At 46.1% G+C, this 15,072-nt stretch overlaps 1 protein-coding gene across 2 annotated transcripts in view; it reads left to right on the top strand.

Moving 5' to 3' along the window:
- Nucleotides 1-14,795, top strand: part of kctd5b (potassium channel tetramerization domain containing 5b) — a 31,342-nt gene extending 16,547 nt beyond the window's left edge. Inside the window, exons 4-7 of one of the 2 annotated variants that reach the window (XM_064322378.1) lie at nucleotides 1,074-1,169; nucleotides 4,099-4,203; nucleotides 7,780-7,905; nucleotides 12,079-14,795. In XM_064322378.1, the coding sequence (XP_064178448.1) occupies nucleotides 1,074-1,169; nucleotides 4,099-4,203; nucleotides 7,780-7,905; nucleotides 12,079-12,108 (357 nt within the window). In that variant the 3' untranslated portion in view covers nucleotides 12,109-14,795. The remainder of the gene's footprint in view (nucleotides 1-1,073; nucleotides 1,170-4,098; nucleotides 4,204-7,779; nucleotides 7,906-12,078) is intronic. The other variant, XM_064322379.1, reaches the window with a different exon arrangement.
- The last annotated feature ends 277 nt before the right edge of the window (nucleotides 14,796-15,072 follow it).

Here is a 15,072-nt window from a genome sequence, read left to right as displayed (position 1 = left end):
TGGATGTCAGGTCGTCATCAGAATAAATGCGAATTTGTCCTCAGCTGGCCGTCCCGGTTAAATTAAGGTCTGTTGCAGTTTCCGTGCTAATGGTAGTTTTACCCTATATAATCATCGCTTCATTTTTAAGGGAGAGGCGTAATCTTGTGTACGAGGAAGCCGTCTGGGAGGACACTCTTTAGAGAAAAACGTGCTAGCCGTGTTAGCAGCGGGAGCGCGTCGGCAGCGCAGCGACAGGACGGCAGCGTAGGGCGGAGAGGCCGCAGGCGAAGACTGGAGCCTAGGGCGGGGCAAGGTGGGAGCGCGGGGCGGGACTTGGCGGGAGCAGGTCGGGAAACGTGACGTTCAGAGTCGCGGGCGGGTGGAAGGAGAGGCGGGGCTGGGGCGCTCGCGCAAAAACAAAGTGGCGGAGGCGGGAGCGGGCCGTCCCGATGAGCCGCGCTAACTAACCGAGGTGACGTGCGTCTGGCGTTCCCCCGTGGATTACGCTTGTTTTTAAGGGTAATCCCATGATGACTTCAGCCACGGGGCTCAGTGGATATGCTGCTGGGATTTCCAGGCCTTGTTAAATGTCTTGGCCCGGCTCCAGGGCCTCTGTTATCCCCAGCGGCCCCGGGACAGATGGGGTCAGTGCCTGTGAGCGCGATTCGTTCGCTTCCACTGGCTGCAGAAGCCCGAGCACCGCCACGGTGCGTGTGTGTGTGTGTGTGTGTGTGTGTGTGTGTGTGTGTGTGTGTGTGTGTGTGTGTGTGTGCGTGTGCGCGTGCGCGTGTTACACGAATCTTTCCACTGCTCCCTCTTCCAGCGGGCACCTGTGCGCAGGAGAGCGATGCCATATGGTGACAGGGGCCCTGATGGTGGGGGTGGAGTCAGGATTGGGATGGTTTCAGTAGAACCTCAGGCTTGTGTGCACATCCAGTCCAGGGAGGGTACTTAAGGATGATAAGGAATTTGAAAAAGAAAAGATATCCACAAGCTGAGTTTCATAGCTCCCAATGGTAATGGTAAATGAGCCCTCTGTGTGGGCAGTGCCAGCGTGTGCCACGGTGACATGCCCGTCCTCTGCCCACCAGGTGCCCGTCAAGCACGTCTACAGAGTCCTGCAGTGCCAGGAAGAGGAGCTCACGCAGATGGTGTCCACCATGTCTGACGGCTGGAAATTCGAGCAGGTAATGTGGCCGCAGTGGTGGGCGACTCTCGGCACCCACTTTTAACGATCATCTTCATCAGAGAACAGGAAACGTCGACAGCAGTGAAAGTATTACAATTCTCATTCAGATGTTCACTTGCACTTGATCATGTGTTGCCTCATATGTCTTCATTGCTTCTTGTTCACCATGAGTCCTATGTAACAAGGTGAGACCAAGAACATCCCAAGATCCATACATCCTTCAATCCGTGTTTTCCTCATTGTTTATATATTTAAGGTACAGATTACCACTGGTTTTTACTTTAAACGTTATATAGCTAGGGTGCATCCCACTGTTGGATTTGAGAAGACCCACATGGCAAGTGGTATAAATTGGAAACTTCACTGAACTTTCCTTATAAGCCTGCACTCTGCGCATTTGGTACTGCACTGCCACACCCATTTAATCTCTCTTCTACTTAAACTCTCCCCCCCCCCCAGTTCTTTAACAAAGGGATTTTTTTCCACCCTCTCAACAGCCCTCAGAAGTCTGTTAGAATGTGACATTTAAAAAAAAAAAAAAAAAAAAAAAAGGGCACGTAGCTGGGCTGCCAGGCCTTCAATGGTTTCAGCTCTTCCTTCCCCGAGGTACTTCTTAGAATCCCCCTCTATCTGAAGGAATCATCACAAAGCCCCATGGAGCGCCGTGACCTCATCTGCAGGGGGCTCTAGGTCTTTGTCGAGGGCTTTACTCTGCTGAGCACAAGGGGATGCGCTTCTTCCGTCCGCCGCCCCAGGGCCTCGGGCTGCCGAGGGCACGTCGGCTCCGGCACGGCATCGGCGGAACCTCCGCGGACGAGCGCCGGCTCGCGGAAATCGGGCCTCCACTTTCGGCGAAGGCGTCCGCGCCGATGTGCTTCGTAAACCGCACAATTTGGACGTGAGATTTTAGTCGGGTCTTTTTTTTCTTTTTTTCTTTTTTTCTTTTTTTTACATTGGAAGCTTTTCCCTGCGATCGAGGAAAAGGGTATATTCTGTGTTGTTTGTGTAGCGCCTTGTAAACGTTGTAACCGACGCCTCAGACCGTTTCGCTGCAGGTATACGTGTTGTTTTGGCGTTTGCCTGCTCCGTATTGCTGTGGAAATGACGTGTCTGTTTGCGTTCTGTGTGTCGTGGACTGAAATTATATGTTTAGATATAATTTGTGCTTTGCTTTGTTTTGTCTTTTTTCGAACTGTTTACACTGAATGTGAGGGCACAGCTCCCGATAGATTCATTCCCTTCAAAATTTGCGTACATTCCGACCATCCGACCACCCCCGGAGACGACCACCTGGGTGCCTCGACCTGTTTATATATCATTAGTGTGCGTGTAGGCAACATTTCAAAAGGGCACGCCAACCGAACTACATCGAGGGCGGTGACCTATACTCAGATCCCTTAGCAACCCAGCTCCCCAAGACCTTTTCAAGTGTGGCTTATTCATGTAATGATATTTACTTGGCATATGGAAAAAGCAGTGGCGTCATGTCACGTAGATTGGCAGCAGAATTCATAAATGCTCATTAGGAATATGATTATATAGTGCCACAGCGGTGCCTGAAAGCCAGAAACTGTCAAATGAAAGACACTGATGAGGAGATCGTTGGGAATGCTCATTGAAATTTTTGGTGTCATTTTTGTCATTGAATCCAAATGTCTGTCATTGGAGTGGGAATATGTGAATAACTGCATTTCATCATAGGCCATTCATCCGGATGACTCTAGATGTATTATTTAATGATATTGTTTCATAAAAGACAATTAGTTTATTTCAGATGTGATAAATATTACATGATTTCCAATTATTTGAAAGTCAGTAGAATATTGATCGTAACTTCAGTCCCATTTCATATTACAAATGTAACATCTGAGTATGTCACTGCACATCTAAACACCTGACTAGTAAAAGTCTGAGGCTGTAGAAAATTCACAATTAGACGTGAACATGCCTCAGTTAACGGTATTTGGCCATTTAAGTTATAATTTTTTTCCAGAAACATCTTTGTAGCTATGAATATGCGGTTCACAGGTGAGTTGAAAGGGGTTTGCAAAGCACTGACAGATCAACACGGTTAGGCAAAGCCTGACTGTTATGAAACCTGTCAGGAGCAAGAGATCATATTCATTTGTTTTTCCAGTATGGCTTTCGTCAGAAAAGCACCACCTGAGGAATGCATGGCCAACATCTTCATACCTTTTTTTTTTGGTTTGTTTGTTTGTAGTGTGTGAAATCATGTTTGTCAATCACTCGAGTCCTTGTCAGTCGGGCGTAAAAGGAAGTCACGTGTCTGGTCTGGTTGTTTGGGTCCTTGCTTGGGCTAGACTCTGCATGGTCATGTGTCAACACTGGTGTTCCCCTCCCACCCCACCTTTTGTTTTGTTCACTCCTTCGTTTCACCTCCATCTCCGTTGTGAAAAACGTGCATTGCGGTGCTGCACAGGCGCCTGCACATTTCCGCTTGTGTCCGTTTCTCTCCCCCAGTGGATATTAACAAGGCTTTCACTGGGAGCGGTACCTGTCTGTGAAGCTCTCTCGCGCTGTACGTCCTTCATTCGTCCCTTCCCACCTTCCACGGCGCCACCCTCCATTTTGCGGTCCCGCACGCTCATTTCACGCTGTCGCTCGAGTCTGATTTTTCCCCTCTCCGAGCACCTGCAGGGAAGGCGCTGTCGCTTCGGCCTGGCTCATCACTGCGGTTCAGCCCCCCCCCCCCCCCCCCGTGCTGTGTGTGCGCATGTTTCCCACCATGCTGTGCGGCTCTTCACCCGCGTGCGGCTGTACTGTACGTGCACCTCTGAATGCAATTTCTTACAGGCGTCGAATGCGGAAAAGCGGGGCTGGTTTGTCATCTGTGGAACACGACTGCTGTGCCTCTTAGCGTTACCTGCAGAATGATTCCCCCTCTGTGCTCTGATTGGTTGTTGCAGCTTGTCAGTATAGGTTACGGGCGGGACCACCAGTCAGAGTTTCTGCTGATTGTGTCCAGGGAGGTGAAGGGAGAGGAGACCGGTTTCCCCAACCGCAGCGGCGAGGTGTGTCCCAGCATTCTCTCCCAGTCCCCTCTCTGGCGTGTCACTGCACTGCCCCCCCAACACCCCCACCCCCACCCACCTGCTTCTGCCATCACTCCACCAGGCCTGCCGCTGCTCCTGACACACTGGGGGGGGCGGCCATTTTAATTTGATTTCCCGGTTTTTGTTCCGTCTTTTAATTTCTGCTCCGGCCATCAGAGGAGGGCGACATGCGTAAAATGTTTGTGTCTGCATCCTCGTGTTCTCCTTTTACTTCAGCCCCTCTTCGGATATCAGTAGCATCGCTCTTATGTAATGGTGTTTTTGTTTTTGTCATCGTCCTGGTTGTCGTCCTGGTTGTCGTCATCGTCATGCTGTTTTTCAGACAACTTTGTCAAACTTCTTCAGTTGATGTCAGGTCCGGCGACATGTCAAACGGCCTTCTCAAATTGAACTGGCACATATTTCCTGCGGAAGCGGTCTGCTAGCCTGTGGACAGCACGAAGGGGGAGGGGGGACGGTAAACAAACTCAAAGGCTGTTTCTGTTTGAATGGGCTGATTAGCTTGATTCAGAGTCTCTGCCCTGGCCCTTTAGGCTCTCTGTGCGGAAAGTCGGCAACTTTGGGTTCCACTCAGTGTGACCTTTAGACTCAGTGGGGGTAAGGACATTGCATTGTATGCAATGGCATGTTGGAGTTTCTCCCCCGTGGCAACCTTCATTGTATTAATCTGAGTCTCAGTAGGTTTTATGAACCAGATGTAAACTAGATACATTTCCAGTTTTCAACTTTGTGGAGAGGACAGCATTGATATGGGTACTCCGCCAAACCTGTCATTAATGACAGCTGCAGAAGGCGGCGGCTTTATAAAGTGGACTTCATAATTTGCAAAAGTTTATTAGATTACATTACATTACAATCACTTGGAAGGTCCTCTTTTCCAAAGTGGCTGTGATAGTAATGAATGAGGGAAACCTTTACATTCTAACCTAGTAAAGAAGTCTCTCAATTCCAAGAGGACATGGAGACTGGTTCTCATACTGCAGTGCAAGTGGCGGTAACTTAACCATATGCAAGTCACCACTTCTTGTATCGCTCGGTCTTCTACATTCAGCCGTGATTATATCCTCATGTAAGCAGGCCGCTGCTTCACTGCTGACCTCACTGCTTGGAGAGAGACCCTGTCATTTGTTAGTTTCTGCACATGCAGTCTGTGTGATTTCTTTGTCTCCGATCCCAGTCCAGAAAACAGGGACTATATTATTGCTTAAATGGATTGGACAGAAGGTGGACACAGCATTCACCCTGAGGAAAGTGCAAAACGGACATTGTGTGTTTTAAAATAAATGAATGAATGTTGAGGCCGCTCTCAGTGGAAACGGTACACAAGAAAGCACAGCAGGAGCTAAAGCGCTCAGCGGCGCTGTCCGAAGCGTGGGGGCGAGGGTGCGCGCGGCGCGAGCCGGGCCCGATTCGGCGGCGGCTTGCAGTCCAGCCGGAGTCTCCGCGGCCAAGCCGTGACGCGGGCGGCGTCTCCCGTCGCAGCGTCCCGGCCACAAGCCAAAATAGACAAGAGGTGGCATTGTGTGCGCCTGGCACCCGCGCCAGCGCTCCTCTGCGGGCCGGCCCTCTTCCCCCCCGCCAGCGCATCGCTTACTCAGCGGAGCCGTCCCACCGCTTAGCAGGCAGAGAGCCGGAGCTCGCTTTTATTGTCCTCCCCATTGGATACCTGAGAAGACCGCTCCGCCCCCGGCGGTCGGTCGAGGTGAACAGGCAGACGCCTGGAGTGCGGTTGGGGACGTCTGAGGTTCAGTTTTTGCCTTGCTGATGTGAATGCAAATTATATTTGGGAGGAGACTGTGTGACACAACTCAATATCTCGTGGATGAATTGGGCTAATGTGCTGCTAGATCATATTTTAGATGCTTATGTCACGCTTAAATGTTTTCACATTTGCTGCTGGCTTTTGAACAGTCTGACGAAAGTAAGCCGCTATTAGTTTGATGTCAGATTTTTCTGGAAAGACCCAAAATCTGAAGAGCGAAATGTCGCAAATATTTTTATGAAGCATACAGCAGTTAATTTCAGAAGAAACTAATGGAGGCTATCCTGTCTCAGAAGCTAAAACTTCTCAGGGGTTTAGCTGGCTTACTACAGCTGTATTTTTATGGTTCTTCACTGAGAATGGAAGGGCTCACCAGCGTGTAGGAAACAGCAGGCGGGTCTAATTACCTGTGCATTACAGGTCTCTGGAGCCTGATGCCAGATCGCTGCACTCCCTCTGTGCAGGACTTTCGCTAATCCACTTACTGGGTCAGATGGAAGTGACCTGCTCTTTGCTGCTTAAACACTAGCAGCACGCAACCAGGGAAAGGCCCGCGCGCAGAAATAATTCACACAGGAAGCCGTTTCTGTGTTTAAAGACGGCGTCCATTTCTGTGAAAGCTGAAGCGCCGCTGCCACGTATGAAGTCCGGTTTTGCGGTTTCCTATGTTTGCAGGCTAGCTGCTTTTTTTAGCGTGACATCGCACCAGAGAGGCAGTCAGTTAATCCTCCCGGCCCGCTGCCTAAGGCGACTGGGTGAGCTTTATGCCACGGGATGCTACCCCACCCCTACCTCCTCCCACACTAGCGCCTTGGGTTTGTTAAGGAACCGGTTATTCCTGTGGTGCTTTCCCATTGCATCCTTCAGGACAGGCACGTTAACAGATTTGCTCCCTCAACCTTCAGACCTTTGTATGCAAATACCATTTTAGTGAAGGCATAAGGTAAGTTGCTCTTGGCAAATCAGGAAGCTTGACCCTTGACTTTGGCAAATCAGGAAGCTTTTAACAACAGTACAGAAAAGTAGTAGCAGAAATGAACTGAAGTGCTGCCATTTTTGTTACTGTATCCAAGGTAATGGCTCTGTTTGGAATATGAGTACTGAATTTGTAATGTTTGTGATTTAGCAGAATTCTGGTTGATCCCCTGGTGGTGGGGGGTTATTGAAACCCCAAGGTGAAACGCTGCGTACATACAGGTCTGGTACATGTCGAATGCATTGTTGATGTTGTTGCAGTGAGACGGGCTTGTTGATTGGCCCATTCCTGGAAGCCCTGCACCGAGTAGAGATCACCCTTAGAGGCTTCTCCCGGCAACAGTGCTTATTGCGCAGTCTGCTGAGGCCAGGCATGCCTGAACATGCAGAGCGCAAGCTCGCCGCGCTGAACTAACTCGCCCACCAAGTCTCCTCACACAGGTTCCTTTGTACTGCTCGGACCCCTCCGCTCGCCGAGCCAAGGCCGATCTGGACACACAGTCTGCCAGTGTGGAACAGCCCCGTCTGCTGTAGAATCTCAAATAAAAACAACCATTATCACTCACTTGTGGTTTGACAACTTTAGTGGGTTTTCTTTTAAAAGGTTTTTCATTCGTGCTGTCTGTTTTTTGGTTTGTGTCATTTGTTTAATCCTGATGGAACTTCTCGCTTTTTCCAGTCTCTTTTTCCACTTTGGAGTCTATGTCCCATATTCTGTGTTGCTCTGGAAAAACGCGAACCCCCAAAAAAGTGACTAACATTTTCCCCTCGTGTTTCTCCCTCTTCCCTCCACCCAGCTGGTCAGCATTGGCTCTTCCTACAACTATGGAAATGAAGACCAGGCCGAGTTCTTGTGCGTCGTCTCCAAGGAGCTGCACAACCAATCATACGGCACGAGCAGCGAGCCGAGCGAGAAGGCCAAGGTGAGCATGGGCCGCAGTGATTGGTGTTGCCCCAGTAACAGCGATACTTGTCAGGGAGAGCGTAAAAATGATTGGCCTGTGCTTAACTTTGGGATGGGTTTTCTGCATAGCGTTCATTCACTGGGTAGGTATAGGAAGGCCTTCTGTTCCCTCTGCCGTCTCTCATCCCGTGAATAAGCAGTGTCTGTCGAGAGTGACTCATCCTCGCTTGTCTTCGTTTAAACCCCCCCTTTCACCACCCCAGCCCCGTCCAACGAGATGGTCTGGATATCCGGGTTTGTGAGATTCTTTTTGCATGCAGCTAGGAAATTTGAGATGTTTACTCGCCCCAGCTCCCTCTTGCTTGGGGGGAAATGGTCTCTTACTGGGTGTTCTTAGCACCTGTCACCTGAACGCTACCAGCGGGTGGGTCAAGGGAACGCAACAAGAGCAGCCCTGTGCATCAGTGTCCTCACTGGTGTGGGAGGAACGAAGCTTATGTTGAATTGGACAACAGAAGTACGAATAGTGTTCTGCTTATTGTTCTGGGTAATGTCAGCTGTGACATGGTTTGCCTCTAATGATAAACACCATCATCGTTGGACTGATATTATGCGTATTGAGTAGGGGAATTTACAAGCATTCTTTCCACTTGCCTGAAGAATACCCATTTTCTCATTCTTGCAATTTATCATTTATGTATGATTTGACTTTTTTTTTTTTTGCGCTTCATAGGCTACGCTTGGTTATTGTTCAGGTTTGTGGATGTCTTTTTAATATTTGTACAGTACTTGAAAGGGTGTTGGCAGTAATAGTACGTATCCCTGTGAATGGACCATGGTATTTTGTCTCCAAAAACTGCGTTTTTTTAGATGTAGTATTTTACGTGATGTTGGTGTCATTTTACAACTCTAAAGACAAGCCATGAAAACCTGGAGATCACTGGCAGGGGCATTAATGTGACTAATTAATGACCGTACTATAGATATAGATTATTAATGACTATTAATGCGATTAAGGTGGCTTCACAAGTGATAGGTGGCATTAAATGGGGTTGGTGCAGCGGCATGCTAGTGTTCCATCTGCAGGTTTTCATTCTGTCTGCTCTGTGTTGGGTGTGTGTTCAATGGGCAAACTTTTTTTGCAGTAGTGTAATTAATTCTGCTCACATACTGGTTGAGGGAGGGACCAGAAGCCATCAGAAACATAATGAGATTGCTGGCCTCTTTGTGCAGTTCCTTCAGTATACAGTAGTACAAATCAGATATTACTTTTCATTTGTACAATAACTTTTCAGCATTGATCCTTTAACTGAGAAATGTGTTTGTATTGGTGCATGATGAACATATTTTTAAGTGCATATGAAGTAGATACAAGCCATAAATGAACTCTTCAGCTGTTCCACTGTGTAGTTCTGTCATGTTCTCCAAAGATCTGAAGCATACAGACCCTTCACAGAGGTTCCAGAGTAGACGTTTCTTGAGTTAACCGTGCCTTAAGCGTACGGTGAACTGCGGAAATCTCTGCCTAGTGAACACACACCCGCGTTATTTTCTCCCTTTTTCCATCCCCGACATTCAGATCTCGTTCCTTTCGATTTTAAACTGTCTTCTTTCTTCTGTCCTTCTTTCTCTGTGGTCTCTGCATGCTGCATGCTGTCCAGAGCGAGGACGAAGAGATGGATTGCGAAATGAATGACTCTGATTTAGGTTTGATCCGTTAAAACCCATCAGTGAGAACTTAGCCCTCTGCCCCCTGTCTCTGCCAAGGCCCAGCCCCTCCCCCCGCCCCAGCCAGGGGCGAGTAGTCCTGATTCCTTAGGGCCTCTGTTGAGCTTTCCAGTGCTGTGTAAGGCCCAGCAACTCTTGGCATCAGGAGTAACTCCTGGACAGCAGCCCTGCAGGATCAGGACAGGACACCCTTGGAATAAAAGAGTCTTCCTTCCCTCCAACCCCCCCCCCCCCCCATTCCTTACCCACACTCATTCATGCATCCCCTTTGGGGCAAAGCTTGTGCTGGAAGTAAAGCATTCTGTAAGTCCCCAAGACGGTCGGTTTGGGTACTCTGGGTTGTAATTTCGGAGAAGGATGGCCCAGAGTTGGGGTCCCATCCTGGCTGGCCTAGTCCAGTCTGATCCAGTCCTCACTGGCTGCTATGGGTTGCTCTTTGCATTCCACTTTTGGATCGGAATTGAAATGTCTGTTAAGTCATTAGTCTACCAATAAAATAATTTCCTAGATGGGCATCATTTAGGTAAAACGATGGAGAATCACTGCTGTAAATGTAATGAATCTGTGACAAAGAAGTATAACTGATTGTGGCGCCTCTGTCCCTCCACAAGCACCAGAGGCAGATATTAGCCTTATTAGCCAGGCAGAAATGAGGTTGATAGAAAACTGTAAAGTTCATGCTGGCAAAGCAGCCAGTTCAAGCCCCTCAGCAAGCTAGAGATAATTAATCAGTGATTAAATCTGTTAATGAGTAAATCAATTAATCAGGCAAAAGGTCTCCTCTTACTGATGTAACCATCCCAATTGAAGTGGTGCATAATAGGGTCCCCACATTTCTTCAGAACATGAGAATATGGTCATGTTTTCAGTAAATCCCTTTTTTACTTGAATCTATTGTAATAAATGCATGCTGTGCTGTGTTCGGTTAGTTAAATGGATGGATACACTCACATCATCTGGAAATTATCATTTCATTGATTTTATCTGATGAAATGAACATAGCTCTGGATTTATGAGCATGCGTTTGTAGGGAAATTCAGATCTGACTCAAGTACATGATGATCCAGAATTGCTGAACTTGAAAGGAATAGATTTCTGGAGTATTTTAAATATCCGTCACTGACAGTTCTGGGTCCTCTCATTTGCTGTCTCTACCACAATGTGGCTCGGTTCATTTTGTTTTGGTCTTTCATTTCTATTTTTTATTGCTGTACAAGTGAAGCCAAAGTTTGTGTGTGAATATCAGCGTTTCAGATTCCGTGCTATGATTCTACGAAAGCAAATGACAGAGTATTAAAGACTCCGTAGACACCAGTGCAGAATGGGCGGCAGCAGAAACTCCTTGATTGAGGGTTCCATGTGGCAGTTGGGCCCTCCTGTGGGCGGAGTCAGAGCGACAGCCTTCCCGCACGGCTGCACTCTGGGCTCTGCTTTGACCTTTTCACCTCAGCGCGAGCCCTCAAAGCCTTTGATCAGGAACGTCAGTCAGACTCAGAGTGGGGGAAGAAGAAAGGGGAAAAAGGTTGTTTGGAGAATCTCACCGTCACTTATCGATCTGGAGCCCTCTCCCCCAGTGAATTCACCCTTTCTGTTTGGCTTAATGCCCAGATAATCATGGAGCATGACTTCAATATTTAATGACCTCCTGTCAGCAGCTTCTCCATTCCCGCGCCATCAGAAAACCCCCCTCCTGCCAAACTCCTCCACCCCTCCACCTCTGATTGATTCAGGGATAAATGCCTCGTCTTTATTATCACTGCGTCCAGTCATCTCTAAAACTTGTAAGACTGTTCTTGGTTACATGTTTACAACTTAAACTGAAGTGTTGTATCTTTTTGTCTGGTGCATTGTAGGCTATGTGAATTGTCAGTTTTCAAAATTTTCATCTATTTTCTCTTAGGGGTGGGAGTTGTCAGTAATGTCATTTTTCATATGATTATGCCCAGAAACGCTAGGAGGATGTGTACAGAACAGTGGTGGGTTCTTTTGGGAACAGTCACTGTTATGCTGCATCTTGCCTTGTGATTACAGTTTGAAAGATACGCTGCATACAGATAAGATATTGTAGCGTTATCTCAATTAGCAGCAGGAGTGGTGGAGCACTGTTTGTGCATAAGCCAGAAGCTCCCACCAATGAGGGTTCATGCTTGCTAAACAGACCACTGGGCTAGTGTAAGGACTGAGCTCCCATCATGCATCACAGTACAGGAGAACTACCTTCAGCTACGTCTGTTACGATGCACATAAACCACCAGAAACAAGACGGAAGGTAGCATGATGCCTCCTATTGGTTTTCAAAGGTGCCATCAGCCAGCAGGTTTTTGGAATACTCATGCCCATGATGTGATTGTTGTAGAATCTTCAACTCACCAACCATGCATTAGATGGGTGATATTGGTGCTTTGTTCTCCTTTGTACTTCAGTGCAAATGGGCCTGACCCTCTGTTCTTGAATTATTTTGCAGATTCTTCAGGAACGTGGATCCAGAATGTGAAGAGACAGTATTAAACCCTAAGAATTTTGTTCTGCTATGAGCTCCAGGTATAGACACAAACATATCACAGAAGAAGAGAAGCATTTTTTGCAAGAAAGAAGAAAAGTAACTTTGGGGCCTACATCCTCTTTTCCCCCCACTTTTTTTATTGTGTATATCAAGTCCACTTAGTGACTTTTTGTGCCTGTACAGTAAACTGGACTGATCTTGTTTATTTTTTAAGCAAATGGAAAGAGTTTTTATTTCCAATTCAGATGCAGGAAATATGCATGTCATTTGTAGTAAGCTGAGCAAAGACGGTCTTACAGTCATTCTTGGCCAATGATTTACTCAGGGTCTCCCATTGTTCAGTTACTTTAGGTGCATCAACTTTCCTACTCTAAGGTCTTGTAAGGGATTTTAAAGGTATGTCTTTGCATTTGACAGGCCTGCCCCTCAAAAACCCCAAATGCTTTTGGCAGAGGCAAATCTCAGAGGTTTTAATATTTTAATACTGTACTGAGATTTTAGACTAAGAAGAGAAAAAGGGACCCATGTAGCCATTTACAGCTCGAAAGTTAAGGTGCATTGGGTTATAGGGATGGTGCTGTGGGTTTCAAAATAGCCATATAACTAAAAGAAACGTTTAATTTGGAAATGTGAATCCTTAAGACTCTTTGCCGTGGGGAGAAGAGAGAATGCTTTTCTTTTCTCCTGTTTTTCTTTGTTTTGGGCAGATAATTGTAATGTGATGGGGGTTAGGAAATGGGTGAGGGGTGATGTTTTGAGGCTTTTTCCTATCTTCGGTGTTTGATATAACTTAAGGTAGCAAAGAACAAAAATTGAATTAATTTGAACTTTAGAACTGCACATTTTGTATTGTGTGTGCGATGCTCAACTTAAGGTTTTAAGTTGTACTGGAGCTATTGAAACAGGAGTGTCTTGGACACGATTGATCTACACATTTTAGTCATGGTTTGTTTGTACATAAGTCTCTGTATATTAAGATTTTCAAATCACGGCAGACTTCATATGCCTAGGATATTGAGTGTTTGTTTATTAAAAATTTAAATGGAAAGATTATGCTTTCCAGTGACACGATTTTAACTTGGCACAGACATCGACTGTTCGGCTGGTTATGCTGTAAAAAAAAAAAAATTTTTGTTGTTCTTTTGATTCAAAGTCGAATCCCTTTGTCTTGCATGATTGCACACACTCTGATTGAGGGTGTGTTTGGATGTGTAGATATTTTATACGCACCCTTCAAAACACTGCAGTGTAAAGAACAGCGCCTTGACATTGCTCACATGTAGAGAAACTTGCACACTATAAAGCTTGGCTCAAGACTGCAGTAGTTTGCAAACATGCAAGTTAAAGCACTGAGCTCATATACTTTAGTAATACATTGTCATTATTTGCTCAGGCCTAATCTATGGTGTGTGGGGGAAAATATACATATATAATATTATATGTGATATATCATTTCCTGAAGACCAAATCCAATGTCAAAGTGCAACTTATACATTGAATTGTCATGGTCAGGGATGGGTAACACACACACACATACACATGTGTATGGTTTTGAATATTAGTAAATATAGATGTGGGAGTGTATGTCTAATGGGTGCATGCTTTTCTTTTTTTACTAATACACACAAGGGCTTTTAAATGTGGAGTGCAAGTGATACAATCTGTAAAGAGGTTCTGCAAAACCGGGACAGACTTATTGCCGGAGCTAGGCAATGTTTACATTTGCAATAGTGTTGAAGCCTTCCAGTAATCTTGCACACCTTTCCTTACCTTAATATAGTGACAGACTTGTTTTACGTTTCACTGGAGGGACACTCTCTCCCCAGTCCAGTTTAACTGACTGATGTAAATAATGGACTTTGTTCATTATTGTTAACATATCTTCATACATTTCCCAGTTGTTTTATGTTAAACTGTTTTAAAAGCTGGGGAGAAGGTTTTGATCCCCCATTGCAAAGCTAAGAATAGAGTGGTCACTGCACCCCTTCGCAGCGGAGCCAAAATGGCCACCAGGAAGCCTTGTTTGGAGTGGCAGTGATCATGGCCACTCTGTGTTCCTTTCTGTGAGGTATAACATTCAGGCCTGGTTAGTGGGCCTCAGTATGAGTGATGGAGACCATGCCCAGTCTGGGGTGACAAGTGAAGGGATGCCTGTACTGTTGGTTCACTGTAGTTTGCTCCACTGATGTTCATGACAGGTTTTCAGGAGGTGTTGCATCAACCATAGCATGCAGTACCTCCCTACCATCCTTGCCCAACCCATCTTGTTCTGTTTTGACTGATGTAGCAAAAATACTTTGCAGGTCATTTCCAGAGGCTGCTGTAGCTCAATGTCAAAGGCTGATATATATATATATAATGTGTAAAATCTACCAGTTGTGAGAGAATTTCCATTTATCCTCAGATCTGCAAAATATATTTTCCTTTTTTTTTTTATGAACAAGGCCTAGCAGATGAAGTTTTTTGCACCAGTTTGTCACTACTGTTATGATTATATTTCAATGTTTTGTATTTGTGCATATTTTTGTTTCATATATATATATATATATAATATTCAAAATATACGTAACATAAAATGACTGGGAGAGTACAAGAGTGATATTGAGCAGTGTGAACTAATAAATAAATGGTCTTTAACTTACACAGTAAACATAAAATCTTTGTCTTTTTTTAACATCGCAGTTGTGTGCATGTGTCTTTCTTTTCACCTCCCTGATGTGCAAGCTTTTCAAGTAGTTCCGTGGCGTCTACATGCAGCAAGTTTTATCAGGTCTGTACAAGTCTCGCTTGCAACAGCTCCCTGGAATCCCTCCATTTGTGGGCGTATAAAGGAAGCTCACCAGACGCACAACTGCCACTCCATTGAGTACCGTCAACTTATTAGTTTATGAAATTCTGCTTAAGCACAGTGTAATTAACCTTAATTACTTCTGCCATTGTCAAGCATTTACCAAT

Source organism: Anguilla rostrata, chromosome 2 (assembly GCF_018555375.3).
Source record: "Anguilla rostrata isolate EN2019 chromosome 2, ASM1855537v3, whole genome shotgun sequence".
In the NCBI taxonomy this organism is placed as follows: Eukaryota; Metazoa; Chordata; class Actinopteri; order Anguilliformes; family Anguillidae; genus Anguilla; species Anguilla rostrata.
Note: the sequence above shows the minus strand (reverse complement) of the source record. Positions and strands in the feature narration are given on the sequence as shown.